General features: G+C 25.7%; 2 protein-coding genes across 2 annotated transcripts; both read right to left on the bottom strand.

Moving 5' to 3' along the window:
* Positions 1-7,568: 7,568 nt before the first annotated feature.
* Positions 7,569-9,659, bottom strand: LOC129609819 (uncharacterized membrane protein-like; the record flags this gene model as incomplete). Its single annotated transcript, XM_055521942.1, has 4 exons — positions 9,641-9,659; positions 8,582-8,799; positions 7,897-8,382; positions 7,569-7,828 (listed from the first exon to the last, which is right to left on the bottom strand). Coding segments are annotated over exons 2-4 (933 nt in total), but the record flags the coding sequence as incomplete, so codon positions are not given.
* An 878-nt stretch (positions 9,660-10,537) lies between these two features.
* Positions 10,538-15,623, bottom strand: LOC129609577 (uncharacterized). The gene is made up of 7 exons (XM_055521576.1): positions 15,467-15,623; positions 13,935-14,147; positions 12,804-13,027; positions 12,252-12,578; positions 11,701-12,161; positions 11,314-11,492; positions 10,538-10,887 (listed from the first exon to the last, which is right to left on the bottom strand). Exons 2-7 carry the CDS (start codon positions 14,111-14,113, stop codon positions 10,638-10,640), a joined length of 1,620 nt encoding a protein of 539 aa, XP_055377551.1. The 5' UTR covers positions 14,114-14,147; positions 15,467-15,623; the 3' UTR covers positions 10,538-10,637.
* Positions 15,624-17,011: the final 1,388 nt, after the last annotated feature.

Here is a 17,011-nt window from a genome sequence, read left to right as displayed (position 1 = left end):
TTTATGAAATGCTAACTTTATTATTATTACATCAAAAATTCATAAATTTGCATTATTTTAATTCCAATTCTATTATATATATATATGTATATATATATATATACATATGTATATATAAAAACACGTAATTTATTCAATTAGCCTAAAAGTGTACTGGCAAACTTCAAAATGAAATACATAAAATTTCAAGGAAAAAGCGCAACAATACAGAGAAAAATATTTTAAATAATTACCCAATAATGGAAGAACTTCTTTTCTACTCTCAAACAAATGCAATTTATCTTTTGCTTCACAATTTTAATAGTTTTTGCCAATTTATATAGTATGCTATAAATATTTATTATTTTGTATTTTATCATAAATAATAAAAGCTACTTTGTTGATGGAAAAATATTTAATATGTAAACTACACATTCAACATAAATTTTTATTAGGTACTCAATATTACAAAACAAATTTTATCCGAATTCCTATTATATAATATATTTTATGTAAGTAATATGTAAGAAAAGAAGAGCGCTTTAAAAAATTATAAATTATTTTTCATTTAATCCTTAAAGAATTTTAAAATTATATTAATTAGAACTCATTTCGTTACGTAAAAGGAAAAAAGTATATACTATGTTTGTACAATTTTTGTAAGAAATGGTACCTATATGGTTTGAAATTTTTAAATGCATTTTTCTCGGATTGGATGCAATTTAAAAATTTGAAAAAAATATTCTCGAAATCTAGACACCATTTGGCATCTGAAGTTATTAAAATTAAAAAGCTGGAGCGGATTTTTAAGAACATGCCATAAAAATTTTGACATTTATTGTAATTGAAAAAAAATTTTTTTAATAGGAAAATTTAATTTTTTTGAACAAAGTGGAATTTGTGGCATTTATATTACAAAGCTATAATAAATAATTAATAAATAATTTAAAGGAATTAATAAATTTTGAACATATTTGTACAAAAGCTAAAATTGGCATACAGGTGATGCAACTAAAGAGGTGATAGTAAAGCTGTTCATTAAAAACATGCGATTGAATAGGAATAGATTTGAAAGAAGAAAAACATAAGTTTTTGCCGAATTAGGTGAATTTCAAAGGAGAATTTATGGTGTTTGTTTTGAGAAGTTTGTAAATTTTTTGGATAAGGAATTCGTATTTTTCCAAATTTTTTGATAATGGAATATTAATTTGTTTTGATTTTAATTGAATTTGTGGCTCACAATATTTGTGGTTTTTGTACTATATCTTCTATACCATAAAATTTTTTTTTAATGTTTGAGAACTTAAATTAAAATTTAAGCAGCTGGGAAAAATTCTATAAAAAAAAGTTTAAGGTTTAAAAAAATTTCTTACGAAATTATCTATACCGAAATATTAGATTGGAATTCCGAAGGGACATAAAATAAGAATTAAACAGTATGTCTATTTTAAGAACTTTACTAGGCCTTTCAGAAACTGTTTGTTTGAAGTTCTTATCTTTTCCAGCACCTTAGTTATAATCAAAGAAACTTGGACAAGTAAAAATTTCGTCAAAATTCGTTAAAATCCCTGGAACTCGGAAACCCTTGAGATTTGGCACCCAGTCCGGAACAAATGTTTTACCCATTTTCGATCTTCTAACAAATGGTATATGTGTTTGCATATAACTTTCTGAATCACCCTATGTACGTAGATATAACGATAAATTAGCAAGCATAATAATATGAGTACATAAATACCTACTTTATGTATGACATAAAACATAACAATTATTATTCATAATAACAAACATAAAGGTCACATATAATAATAGTAATGAAAATTCTCTTCTTTCATACACACGTTCTCTGCATAGTAAAAATAAATTAATTGCTATTGTATGAAATAAATGAAGTAAAAGGAATTATGATGATAGTGAGAAAATTGTAATTTACGTGTAATAAAATTTTACAAAAATTCTATTAATTATATTATGTGAATGTAATTAAAAACTAGTGAAAACTGCAAGTACAGTCGAACACTCTTATAAGCACATAATTTTAGGCAAAAATTTTTTGTTTATATATCCGTATTGTACAACTCTTATCCATTTCGTATTGACAAAATTAAATATTTGCGTCAACTTTGTACAGGGGATTAGGTCCAGCAGATTATTTTATACATATTTGGAAGATGTGAATATTAGCCTATATTTTTTTTATCTTACACCTGAAATGGTTCATCAAATTTTTATCATTTAATATCTAAAAACTTTTGTAGGTAGAAGCGAAAATCATGTTACTTATAAGCAAAAGAGCGTTTAAAATTTTTTTTATTTCTAAATGTTTTTAATTATTAAGCGACTTACAGTTAAAGATGGATTAAATTATTTATCGGTTTTTAATTGCACCATGTCAAGTAAAATTATTTTTGCTGTTGATAGTTCATTAGTTCGTCTAAAATAAGCTTAGCGGTTTTCTATTACACTTTATTTGAATACAATAGAGTAGATAATAGAGTACACAAGAAAAGTATATAAAATTAAAAAAAAACACCTCCGCACTAGAAATAAAGAGAATATCAAAATTTCTAGTTTTCTAGTTTTCAAACAAAATATATCAGCTGGTTCTTGAAACCGCTTTACCAATATTTCCAGAGAAATTACACAAGAGAACAATATGATATTCGTATAAAGAAGTTTTGCTTATATGCGTGTTGCAATTAAACGTTTTCGACTGTATATACTATTTTAATAGAATACTTTTGTTAGACATACAAACAAATCATTGAAATTATAATTTGGAAAAAGAATTGTAATTCTTTTCTCTTTTATTTGTATATAAGATTATAATGTGGAGAGTGGTGACACATAGTAAGTAATCAAAAAAAAAAAGCAATTTTTAATACTGTGTTTATTGCTCGTTTTATAGAAGTAATGATAATTTTATTGAAATTATAATTAAAATGAATGTTCTCACTCGTATAATGTACATGGTTAATATTATACAAATTAAAAATAAAAAAAAATTTTATATCGTTATTATGCTTGTAGTCATGTCACATGTAATTTTTGATTGCAATTAAAACATTTGATTTGCTAATTTTAATTCTTGATTATTACAGTAATTTTAAATAGTATTCTCTAATTAAATATTAAACATTAGTTTGTTTTTATCTACTTTTACTTTTTGAACAATGCTACATTATTTCCTATGAATGAATTTAGAACCATGATCTTACAATAAACTTATATCTAAAGTTTAATTATAATATAGTGAAAACAAATTTTTTTTTGAATTTTCCAAATGACTTATTGAACTTATTAAACAACTCCATTAAAGTCTACATTTTAATGTTCATTCAGTCTTTTATGCTACAAATTCTACCCATAAATAATAAAAAATTTTTAACTATAAGTTTTTTGACTACCGTAATCTTTCTTAACGTTTTTATATAACTCTTGAATTTGTGAAGTAACTTTAAATATACTCGTATTTAGAAATCTGATTTTAGTTTCACGAATAACATATTATATTGCAAGAAAAAGTATTTCACTTTATTAGAAAATCTGTCAAATAGTAGAGAAATTTTACCAGGTTATTAAAATTAATAAAATAAATTTTAAAATTAATAAAATAAAATTAATAATATTAAAAAATATACGTTATTATACTATATTTTAGAGTTTTTAATTATAGAATTTAGTGTCTGAAATCTTTTTAAATACTGTATAATTATTTGTTGCCAAACCTCAACGTGATATATAAATCATTAAAAAAAATTAACCAATCTTGTTGACTAACTAACAGGTTTACTAAATTACTTACTCAATTATTTAATTTTGTCTTAATCAATATTAAAATATAATTATAATTAAGTCAGTAAATTTCCAGATAACTCAAACAATAATCTCTATAATAAGTTTTCCAAAAAAACTTTTTCATTTTTTTAACATTTAACATTTTAACATTTATTGTTCCAACTAGCAATTTACAATATTTTTACATTTATGCGGTTTTCACCTTACAACTATAATATAATATACATTTGAATTTTTTTTTTCGACGAATTTACTAAAATTTATGGGAAGATATGTAAGAGGAAAGGAACGAAAAACCTCTTTTGAAATTATTTTATAACTTAATAGCTAAAATTAAACCGACCTAATAACTAACAAAGGGGAGGGGACGGGAGGGGGAAAAAACCAGGGTTTGGTAATTGTATTTACTTAATTAACAAAATTTTATTTTATTTCTTATTTATTTTTATTTTTATTTTATTTTTTTTTTTTTATGCTTTATTTATTTTATTTCTTTTTTTTTTTGTTTTAAATAAATATATTCTTTATTAAAGGACTCTCGGAAACGATACTCTTATCAACAAATGAGCAACTTCGATTTGTAATTTGATCTTCTATAAATTTAACACTACTTATTTTATGTAGCCTCGCAGTTGAAAAAAAAAATGGTTTGTCCAACATGCACCCCAGACCTCAGAGCCGTAAAGCATCATACTTTGGAAGACAGTTTTGAAATTTTGTTATCAACTGAAAGAAGTGATTTCCTATTTATTAAGGGATATAATGTTTTTATAACGATGTCACATTTTTTTACCAAAAAATCTATATGGGTCCTAAACAAGAGTTTTTTGTCTAATTGCAACCCTAAATATTTTATTGAATCCATCCACGCTATCTCAACGCCATCAAGTTTTAAACCACAAGCCGGTAAGAGATCGGTCCTCCGCTTTCTACTGAAAAAGCACGCCTGAGTCTTAGATACGTTGATTTTTATCTTCCACTTGTAGTAATAGTTCCTGATGGATTCATAGCCATCCTCCAGATTTTGTGATACGACAGTGGCGTGCGTACTGAAGATCGCTGTGTCGTCAGCAAATATCCCCAATCCGCAGTTCTCAGGTATGGGTATGCCCGATGTGTAAATGTTAAATAAGACTGGACTTATCACGGATCCCTGGGGAACCCCCGCCGCCATTTCCTTTTTCTCTGACCTGCAGTCGTTTATGTTCACAAATATAGATCTTCCGTATAGAAAATTTTGTACTATTTTCGTAAGATACAATGGAAAACCAAGACCCAACATTTTATACACAAGACCATCATGCCATACAGAATCGAAAGCTTTCTCAACATCAAGGGTTAAAAGTCCCGTGGATTTTGCATCTGTGAAGACATCTCTTATATGGTTTACAATACGACTGACCTGATGGGTTGTGGAATGATTCCTCCTAAAGCCAAATTGTTCATCGGATCGTAATCGAAAAATGTGATTTTCTTCTATAAAATTCAACAGTCTATTTTTCATAACTCTCTCCAACATTTTACTCACAATACTTAACAAGGTAATTGGCCTGTAGTTCTTAACGTCGGTCCTGTTCTTGTTTGGCTTAGGAATGCAAATTATTATGCCAATCTTCCATAGCGCGGGGAAGTATCCAATTTTTAAACAAGCATTTATAATTTTCAACAAAAATATTTTGGAAGTTTTATTTAAGTTTTTTAAGAACATGGGTGCGATAGAGTCTGGACCAGCAGCCTTTTTGTTTTTAAGTTTTTTAATTATATCATTCAATTCTTTTAGTTTTACCGTTTCGAATGGGAGAATCGAATTGTTATTATAATTATTATTGTTATTATCATTATAAGTATTATTTCTGATATTTTTGATATAATTGATATTAACACTAATACTATTGTTATTTTGATTGTTATTATGAAGTGCAAAATTAGTTACAAATTGATCAGCCTTTTCTTTATTCGTTATGGCCACTGTGCCGTCTACGTTGAGTGGTGGGATAACTTTGTTCTTATTTTTCAGGACTCTTGTAATTTTCCAGAAGGCCTTTCCATTTTTTGGTAAGTCTTTTAAAATTTTATTCCATCCGTTGTTTTGAAATTGCTGAATTCTGTCAGATATCGTTGTTTGAAGAAGAGTCATTCTAATTTTGTAGTATTTGTTTCTTGTTCTTTGCCACAGACGCCTCAACTGATTTCTTTTACTTATTAATAAGAGAATTTGCTGTGGCATATTGATTTCATCCGTTTTTGGGGTTATAGTTCTGCATGGTGACGCTCTTTTTGCACAGTCCAGCACTATTTCCTGAAATAGTGTTACGTGTCCGTTTATTCCATCAGGATTCGGATTATCCAGATTAAACGATATCTGATTCAGATTTATTTTGGAACCCAGTAATTTCTTATATTTTAACCAGTTAATATTTTTATAAACGACATAGTATTTATTAAGAATTTTATCTACACCTGAACTAATGTTGAATCTTATTGGCAAATGGTCTAAACTAAATTCGTTGATAGTATAAGGGTCCGAAATTTCCTGTGGGATATTAGATAATACGAGATCTAGCGTGGATGGATTACCCCTGGTCGATTTTGGAATGTAAGTGCTACTGGCAAGAAACAAGAGTGTGTAGTTGCTCGTAGAGACGTAATTCCAGTTTATATGACGGCAGTAAAAATCGCCCATTATAATATATTTACCATGAATCTTATTGAATATTTTTAGATCATGCATAAAGTCATTACAAGAATTCTTATTATACGTACCACCCTTAAAGAATACTACCACTACATTTATGATTTCATTATTTATGCAATTTAAACTAGTAGATAAGATTTCGAAACATTTCGTTTTTTAAGGTGAGCTCATCTTTGATTTCATCAATTTTCACGTGTTCGTCCAGACCATATAACACTATTTTTGATGGCTTGGTGTTTGGAATTTCGTGTGTGAAGAAACTCCATTTGGCCACGTTGCCTTCAGCGATTTTATTTTCATCAGAAAGGGCCTTAATAAGCTTATTAAAATTTGCGATATCTGGGCAAAATACCTGAATACCGATTGAACAATTTTTAACGTTGGCTCCTTTAATACCAAGTAAGGTAAGCTTGTTTCTTATTCCTACTGCATTACAGCCTTTTATTGTAATGGGTGGTATTTTAGGTGATTTTTGAGTAGTGTTTACCGATGTATTCACAATAATTTCAACTTGGTCCATCAACTGGCTCAGCACCTCAAATCGATTATTATTTTGTGACAGATTCATCTTTTTACTGTTGTTATGGTCAACATTGTTGTCATGCAGCGACGAACTTGAATTTTTCCTTTTTGTGGAAATTGTTTTTCTTTTTTTTTTTTTATGTTTTTCTTAAGTATAATTCAAGTTAAATGTGGTTTAAATATATATGCAAAAAATCGTTTATACAACTGTACGCAACGAGTGTTTAGCAACGAAACAAAAAAAAAAAAAAACTTTTTCAAATACAAAAAATATATAAAGAAAAATACAGCTAAAATTATTATATAAAAAAGGAACACTTACTTGAAAATCAATCATTTTTATTCCAATTGCATTTTCAAAACCTTCAGGCTCATTATATCGATACATCAAATTATTTCTACTATAATCTCCACGAATTATAATTGGAAAATCATCATTTACAGAAATATCAACACAATTGCAACGAATATACTCCAATAATTCTATTGGTTTATTATACCATTTTGATTTAAATGCATCCAAAGTTTCGAAGAATTCATCATTAATATTTTTCTTTTTTATAAAATTAAATAAATTTATATCTTGATCAGTTTTTTTAGCAGGATTATTAGATTTTATAATTTTTAATTTTTCAATAAACATAAAAAATCTATCGAATGCATTTCTATAGAAAATTTCATATAAATTATTTCCGTTTTGGTTATCAATAGTAACATTTTTTTCATTTTTATTTTCATTCTTTCTATTTGCATCATCATTCATATTACTATTACTGCTGTTTTGATCCTCATCATCATCGCCATCACCAATACTCGCATTGGCATTTTTTATTACTGCAATAAAAAAAAAACAATATATTTTAAATAAAATAAAAGTATTATTATTTTTTATTTTATAATACCATCATCCGTTTTATCATTTGCAGATAAAATACAAGATTTTGTAGTAAAATTTAAAACATCTCCTTCATGATTCACATCTGTTGGGAATTTTCTTTTAAGAACATTTTGATTTTTGATGACATTTTCCACATCAACTTCTAACATATTATTAGTGACGCCAATTTCCTGTTTCTTTTTATCATTTTGCATTTTTTCCTCATTTAATTTTCTATGCTGTTGTATCGAATAATCTATAGTTTTTGATTGTTGTGTAGTATTTTTTAGTGTTTTAAATGGTAGTGGAATTATTTTTTCAATAAATTCTTGAAGCATTCTATCCTTATTTATTTTCATAGCATAACTGAATGCATGATATTCAGCTAACATTCCAATAGACAATAACAATTGTTGACGATCTAAAAAAAATTTGGGACCACCTCTATAACCTAAAGATTTTAAGTTTTCTAAAACTAATACAGATTCATTTGTTTTGCCATCACTTAAACCTTAAATTAGAGAAAAAAATAAACGATAACAATATTTTCATGAATTTTCAATCTTTTAATCCGGCTGTGTATTGGAAATTAAGTATAATACTTTCAAAGTGTTACTTAAACATTCCAATTGAATTTTACAATATATTTTTAAAATATTGTATGGACATTTTTAAGACGTGCAAAAATTTGTTTTAACAAAATATTATACCTTGAATTAGACCAAATTCAGCATAAAATATAGGTGCAACCCAATTTTTGACATCAATTGACGATTCCTTCAAAGATTTGCTTAATATTTTTTCATAATATGGTAAAATTTGTCTATAGAACAAAATCTCATTAGAAAATTGCTCATATGATTTACTTCTTTTTCTAAAAGATACATCGCTTTTCATAAATTTAACAATTAATTTATGAAGTTTTTCCCTAAAAATAAAAAATATCAATTAAACTAATAATTTCCAGTTTCAATTAGCATGAATATGAAAACTAATTACGAAATTTTATTTTGAATATATAAAATGTAATATTTATTTATGTAATAAAAACAAATACATATATAGATGAAATATATGCAAATTTCATCAAGTCAGATTAAATAAATGAAAAAACTTTAGGGGAACTTTGCAAGAAGTAGTACTTAACCACTCATCCTAAAAAACCGAAAACTATCCGGCAAAACCGGATTTTTTGAATAAAAAATTATACCACTTAAAGTTTCTATAATGATTACATGAAAGCCATAAAGATGAAGAATGAGACTTTTTTGGTTAAATGTAAATTTTTCAACATAACAATGTTTATTTTTCTTTAATAAAAACTATAAATTAACGAAAGGTGTATAAAAGATTTTGTTCTGTATAACAGAGATTATTCAATACACGGAATGAATTATAGATTCTATGGGTCGCGTGAAAGCAATTTAAATTTATAAATAAACTGATATTTAAACTAAATTTAAAACAATTTAAATTTAGTTACATAGCCGTTATCACAAAAACTCTTCGACTAAAACAACCATATGAAATATAGCAACTTCAATAGCGACGATATATTTTCTAAACTCGTTTGTACGAAATTTCGTTTTCCAGTTTTTTCAGAAATTAGTTTTCCGTGTATAGAAAACTATAAACAGTTTTTGGAGCTGTTGCCATACCATAAGAACTCAATCTTAATTTCTTTCACCGAAAGCAATAGTCTTATCACTATATTCGTTTATGCGAAACTTTAATATTGTATCTTTAATAGTTTGACATGGCAAAATTACTTTTGAAGTTATCGCTGCGGCGGACGAAAAAATAAACCAACAGATATAGATTTGGCTATATTATTATGCTCTACTATTGATGAAATCAAAAGTATAACGAACCGTTAGAAGACTATCTACGAAATGGTAGATTATTCTATCGATATATGACACTATACTCTTGAAACACACAAGTTTTTTTTTATTGTAGTGGAAATTATCATTTGGTTTTAATAACGTTACTTACCTTTAAAATATTTATTTTGTAATGATCGAAATTATAAATAAATTCATAATCTTCAATGACTATAATTGCAAACAAAAGATAATAAAACCATTTTGTTATAAAAAAGGTTTTCAATGAACAGTTTACATAATACAAATATTACAATCATGTGTTCATAATATTTTACGTTTACCTTTTTTTGAATCGTCAAAATCAATCATTTTTGCACAAACCATTGAAATTAGTAAAGAAACATGGAAACTATAGTATAATGTAAAGTACATTATAAAAAATTTTACAGTTGTAAAAATATAAAAAAAGATAAAAAACATTTGTAAAAGCACCAAACAAGATGAAAAACGTTTACAAATTTTAAATGGTTAAAGTTTTGTCTCTTGAATGGAAATTAAATATTTTAATAATTAAAACATCTCTATTAGATTTATTTAATATTCTTTTATATTTTAAAATCTAAGTAGCTTCTGATGTTTCCAAAAAACGAAAACGAAAGCGTTCGACCAAGAAAAAATAATTGACAACTTATATTACAGTACAGGATAAAATATAGCATACCAACATACATACATATGTATAAAAAATGACCAATTTTTCTTAGTAAAAACCTTTCTGTACATGATACATCGATTTAAGGAACATTTAGCTGAAGTGAACATTAACCCTAATTCGAAACAGAGGCAAAAAACGTTAGTAATGCAAACCTTATTAATATAAAAAAAATAACATAATATAAAAAAAAGGCAAAAAATTTCATGTAAAAATATTTTTTTTAATTTACAATAAATTTTTCATGTAACCTAATTTTATTGCATGTTGAACTATTTCAGCAATTAACTTATCTGATTCCTCTCCTCCCGCATCAATTGAAATTTGACGAAAATCATTACCATGCATATCTGTTGCAAAATGATGTGATAACTTTTCAACTTCTTCTTCAGAACATGTCATCCAAGGTAAAAAATGCATACAAACTAAAGCACCATAGAATGCATACTTAGTAAAATGTTCATTAAATTTTTCAAACCTAAAACAAAAATGTTACAAAATTATTATATATGTACATACAAACATCATTATATTAAAAAGTAGGATATAGAAGCAAGGTATACAAATTTTGATTGGACAAACTCATGCTCTATTAATTTGGGCCGGAGTTCCCTTCATCGTAGTGCGTTGTTTTTTGATTTTTTTCAAGAGTTCAATCCATTTTTTGAATTGGTATTAATACATTTACATAATTTCAAATTTAATATCACAAAAGTGAAAATTTTACGTTAAACGCTTTGACTCTTGATGTATTTACAATATGAATATTTTCTCTTTTAAAATAATTAAGTATTGCAATCCTTACTGTTTTTAACTTTTTTTAAGCATTATAATTAATTTTATATCAAGTTTTATATATTCTATAATAATTTTATGAAAAGAAGAAAAAAAAAATAGCGATTACCTATACGGATTTAACAATTCATGTCCAATTTCAACGTTCAAAATATTGGCCATTGTATTGATCACAGTATTGTGATAGAATTTGAGTAATTCCATCCAAAATTCATTACGAATTGAAGGTTCCATGTTCATATACATATGAAAAGCTAAATCAATAGCTGGTGTCCCATAACGTAATTCCTTAAAATAAAAAAAAGTAAAATTTGTATAAAAAGAAAAAATTTCAATATGTTGTTATTGTTATTAATATAAGAAACCTAAATTAATAAAAAGGTGTAATCTTTTCTTGAATTATTTTGTTCTACTCTGACTTTAATTTTTTTAATACTTTTTTAATAATAAAAAAAAAAATTTTTTTGAAGTTAAAAGTTTTTGATTAAGAACATACTTGAAAATCAATCATTTTTACACCTATCGGGTTTTCATATCCTTGATGCTCATTATATTGATACATCAAATTATTTCTATTAAAATCTCCATGAAGTATAACAGGAAAAACATCATTTTCTGAATTATCAACACAATTACAACGAATGTACTCCAATAATGCCGTCGGTTTATCGTACCATTTTAATTTGAACGCATCCAAAGTCTCGAAAAATTCATCATTTATATTTTTCTCCTTTATAAAGTTTAATAAATTCTTATTTTGATTTTCAATGTTAGTACTGATTTGCATGTTAGAGTTGATAATTTTAAGTTTTTCAATAAACATGAAGAATCTATCAAATGCAACTCTATAAAGAACATCATAAAAATTGTTTTCTGTTTTTGTAACAGTATTGTAATATTTTTTATTTTTATTTTCATCATTTTCATTTTCATCATCATCATTATTGGCATCAAGCGCTATTGCAAAAAAAAAAATTAAAATAAGTTTAATTAAAAAGGTACTATGTATACTAACTATTTTTTTTATTTAGTTATAACTTATAATACCATCACATGAGAGTTTCCTTTTGCGGATAGTTTGATCCTGGTTTTTGTTGTTTTCTTGTTGCTGAACTAGCGAATTATCTAGTGTTGATTGCGTAGCATTTTGTTGTATTATAAATGGTAATGGAATTATTTCTTCAATAAATTCCTGCAGCTTCGGATCTTTATTTATTCTCATAACATAACTGAATGCATGGTATTCAGCTAAAATTTTAACTGACAACAGTAAGTGCTGCCGATCTAAAAAACATCTAGGTCCACCCCTATAGCCTAAAGGTTTCAAATTTTCTAAAACAAGTACAGATTCATTTGTTCTGCCATCACTTAAACCTTAAATCACAAAAAAGAATTTTAATGATATTAATTAGTACGATTTCAACAAAACCAATTAGTATGATAGGCATACATAAATCAAATGATTTTATTATTATTTGAATGTAACTTTTGTTACGTTTGCTATTTTGCAATCTAAACTTAGGAATGTCTACTGAACTTTAGTGCATATTATTTGGAGTTAAGTATGGTATCAAAAAAGTCATAATAAAAATAATTTACCTTGAATCAAACCATATTCAGCATAAAATGTGCGTGGAATCCAATTTTTTATATCAATTATTAAATTCTTCTTGATCATTTGTTTTTTCAGCACTTCTTCGTAATATGGTAAAACCTTACCATAAATGAAAATTTCATTTGAAAATTGCTCATACGATTTGCTTGCTTTCCTAAATGAGACGGTGCTTTTCATAAATTTAGCGATTAATTTATGAATCTTTTCCCTACAAATAGGTGTGAAAAATTAGTTTTTTATATAATATGTATTTTGGAAACCCTTACCTTCATGTAAAAACAGTATATTTATTTATTATTACACATATAGTAACATGGTTGGCGTATAAGAAAAAAATAAAGAAAAACAGCAACATAATTTTTTTTTCATAAATTATTATTCAAAAATTATTCTAAACAAAATTTTCATTAATTCTAAATAAAATATCTAAATTCGCCATGTATAATATGAAGCTTCAGAAATAACCACATTGTAATAAAATAACCATAAGACAATTTTCGTATATAAAAAGAGACATAAAACGCAAAATAATTAGCCGTTTTTCTAATACCGTTAAAGGTTTTAAAATTTTATGAATAAAAATTTTACCAAGTTGAGGAATAACAAGCCCACAAAATATATTGAAAATTCAATTTCACTGAGGAGTCGTAGATGGTTCAATTTCAAGTTTATACAACAAGCAGTAAGAAAAAAAATCTGACCACTCAGCCCAAAATGAATGACATGAAACAGTGAAGCTTAAATAAGTATAAATTCACTCATATTACAACAAGTAAATTTTAATTCACCACAAAATATTTGACACTTTTTTAAGAATCGTATAAAATATAAAAATAAATTAACCAAAGCTTTAGCTACCATCACCTCACTATTAACACGCTTAATTGTAAAAATGTAAAAGAAACCAAATTTAGCAATATTTTTAAATTTTTTTCTTTATTATGTATTATTTATTAAGACAAAATTAAATTCAACTGAATAAGTTGGGAAAATGTCATTTAAAAAATTTTAGATTAAACAAATTGCTGATTTGAAAATTATTAAAAAATCTGATTGAAAAACTGAGATAAAAAGTGAGGCTGTAAGTTTTTGAATTAATTACAATAAGCACTTACTTTTTTGTTTTCTCATTCACAGTTTTGATATCTAGCTCAAAAATAGTTGACATAAAACCATCAAAACCTCCGGAATGAGAAATTTCATGACCGATAATTTTTTCATCCAAAAGCTTTTCACCAATGTGATTCAAAAAGTTATCTGTAATGTAACGTAATTGTTGCTCTGAGGTCGACATGATATCGAATATATATAGCCAAAAACTTTCCAATCTAATAATATAAAGGAAGAGAATGTTAACGTATATACATATATTTATTTAATTAAATTTTTTGATGTATAGTAAATTTGTATGTTTATTATATGCCTACACATATAGATGCATGTACATACGTTATTATAAATTAAATCTCAACGTTTTGTAAAGTCATTTAAAAAAATCAGTTAATATAGCGTACGATTTAAATTTTTTGTGTGTTATACGATGTAGGCATTGTATTCTTAAATACATATGTATATTGAGCTTCTAAAATTATTTTAGAAACTTACATTAAACGATTTTTTTATCCTGGCTTTTACAGTTATAATTTTGTCCCATAATATTTTTACTTAGAACAAAAATTTTTAAGGCTTTCTGGTTTTTTCCATTAAAAACTACAACTTTGCTAATAATATTAATTTATGCAATGAACAAAAATAACCTAATATGTAGGTGTTTACCGCATTTACAAAAATTTTAGAAATTTTTTATAATTTTCTTAACAATTTTTACGTTCTTTTTCTTGAAGCTGATACTTTGAATCTTTTTAGACTTTAATTTGAAACAAAAACAGAATTAAAGCTTTTTTATTTAAAAACGATATATTTTTAGTACAAAAATTGGTTTGAAAACTAGCTGATTTAAAATTTGAAATAAAACACAATATACATATACTATGCATGTACATGCTATAACGCAGATACATATAGTAAAATGTTTGTTTTTTCGACTTTTTCGTCATCCGTGATTCTACCGTTACTTTGAAATCGTAGTAATACTCTATATTAGTAGTACAGTAATATAGTAATTGTGACTTGTTTCAATTCAATACTGTACCACTACAATTTGAAGTTAGGTCAAGTACGTGTAATAACATACATATTTTAAAATCAATTCCATATAAAATACAATATAATGTAATTACATACATATCTACATGTAAATGTATATGCTCATGTTTTTTTATTGAATTTTGAGAAAATTATTGAAATCTTTTACACATCTTTTTAAATTACATCTTAAATGTTTCACCACTATGTTTCAGGATTATTTATTATTGTATGTTCAGATGTATTTATAAATACATATATTTATAAGTATTTTTGTAATAAAAATCTAGGTCCGATCCGCCGTTAGTTTTATCTTGAAAAAGTATTAGGAGGAATTAAGTAGATAAACAAATATATTAATTACTAATAAGTATGCACATACAAATATAAAATATAAATCATACTTCTACGTACATACATATATATACATATATACATACTCATACATACGTTATTTCTCCTACACTCTAGAATCAATCTCTAACAGGTGTATATTACTTACCTTATTGCAACTTATTTTATATCACTATATTTGGTTCAAAATATTTATTTTGCGATAACTGATAAGAGTTTTAAACTTAAACGATAAAATGTTTCACTTACGTACATAAAGAATCAAAACTAAATGTAAAACCTGCTGATTGAGCCACGAATTGAATTATACTAAATTGATCATGAATAAAAATATGAAATCAATTTAGAAATTTACTGCGATACGCATATGAAATATATACAAATGTATATATATATTTAATCAAAATGTTTAATTAATATTGAAAATAATTTGTGTACATAGCATCAGATGTGGACAATGTAATTTAATTTGTTATTTGTTTTTACGATTGTGCCTTAGTTTGACACTAGAAGTTTATACTTTTATAGTGACCATACGCTGCTACGTTACGACATTAAAAATGGTACATATGAATTTATCTGACAGTTTTTAAAAGCTGAATATTTATACATATTAATATACGAAGTGAATTAGAGTAATAATTAAATATTATTCAAACTTAAAATTTGCGTTAAATAATTATAAATGAAATGTGCCTTTTTTTGCCTCAAGAAAGAATCCTGTGGTGATAGTTTAAAAGATCACTTTTTAAACTATCTACAGGCAGATTTTTGGTAGCAATTTAATTTCAAATACTATTTGTATATCAAATTCATTCGGCACTAAAAAAAAGTTCTTATTGACTAATGATTTTTAAAGCTGCTGTACCTACAGCTGGAACAAAATTTTGAAACCAAACTTTATACCAAAAGCAAAACAGTAAAATTGTAAAAGAAGTGGAAATTAAAATAAAAAATGAATATTTACAATTGTATGAAAGTTCTTAATGAAGTAACCAAACAAAAGTCAAGATCACAGCAAAGAAAATAAAACCATCATTTTAGCCAATTTAAATAATTTGGTATTTTATCATGTTTCTGACAAAAGCGATTATGCTATTAAGGTTCGCGAAGCGAATGTCATTTCTGTCGAATTAGCCTAAATGGTATTATGGTTCTAATATAATAAAATTACTTCAAGAGAAATGTCAAAACTAGGCGAATAAAAATTGTATGCGACTAGAACTAATTTTCAAAATTTTGTTGGGATTTTCAGTTGATATTTTATATTATTATCAGGCTTTATGTTGAGATTAAAAAAAAAGGTAAAGCATTAGTAGTAAAATAAATTTTAATTTTTAAATATCTATAACAAGTAAATGTAATTAAAAAAGAAACAATATTTAATAAATAATATCTTTTTTTTATTTCAAAAGCTATATTTATTTCATTTTTTGATTAAGGTATCTCTATATGGTATTTTAATATCAAATTTTAGTTCGTTTTATCAAATTTGCTGGATCGTAAATTATGCCTATTAGCGTGACTATGAATAAAATCCATGTAGCATCTATTGTATGTAATGAAAATACATGTACACTAAGTCCTCGAGATACGACATTTCGAGTTACGACATGATATAAATTTGGATCATTTTGATTCGGCTTACGACATTGAAAATTAAAAAAAAAAAATTGTTTTTTTGATAGATTTT

This window comes from Condylostylus longicornis, unplaced genomic scaffold (genome assembly GCF_029603195.1).
Source record: "Condylostylus longicornis isolate FDR11 unplaced genomic scaffold, ASM2960319v2 ptg000040l, whole genome shotgun sequence".
NCBI lineage: Eukaryota > Metazoa > Arthropoda > Insecta > Diptera > Dolichopodidae > Condylostylus > Condylostylus longicornis.
The sequence above is the reverse complement of the archived record's forward strand: the minus strand, read 5'-3'. Positions and strand labels throughout refer to the sequence as shown.

What these genes read in the sequence shown, in the direction of transcription:
- LOC129609577 (XM_055521576.1), bottom strand. Translation starts at nt 14,113, where the DNA reads ATGTCGACCTCAGAGCAACAATTACGTTACATTACAGATAACTTTTTG. An exon ending in GTGAATGAGAAAACAAAAAA is followed by an intron (nt 13,028 to 13,934) that starts GTAAGTGCTTAT and finishes ACCTATTTGTAG; the next exon opens with GGAAAAGATTCATAAATTAA. An exon ending in AAGGAAACTCTCATGTGATG is followed by an intron (nt 12,162 to 12,251) that starts GTATTATAAGTT and finishes TTTTTGCAATAG; the next exon opens with CGCTTGATGCCAATAATGAT.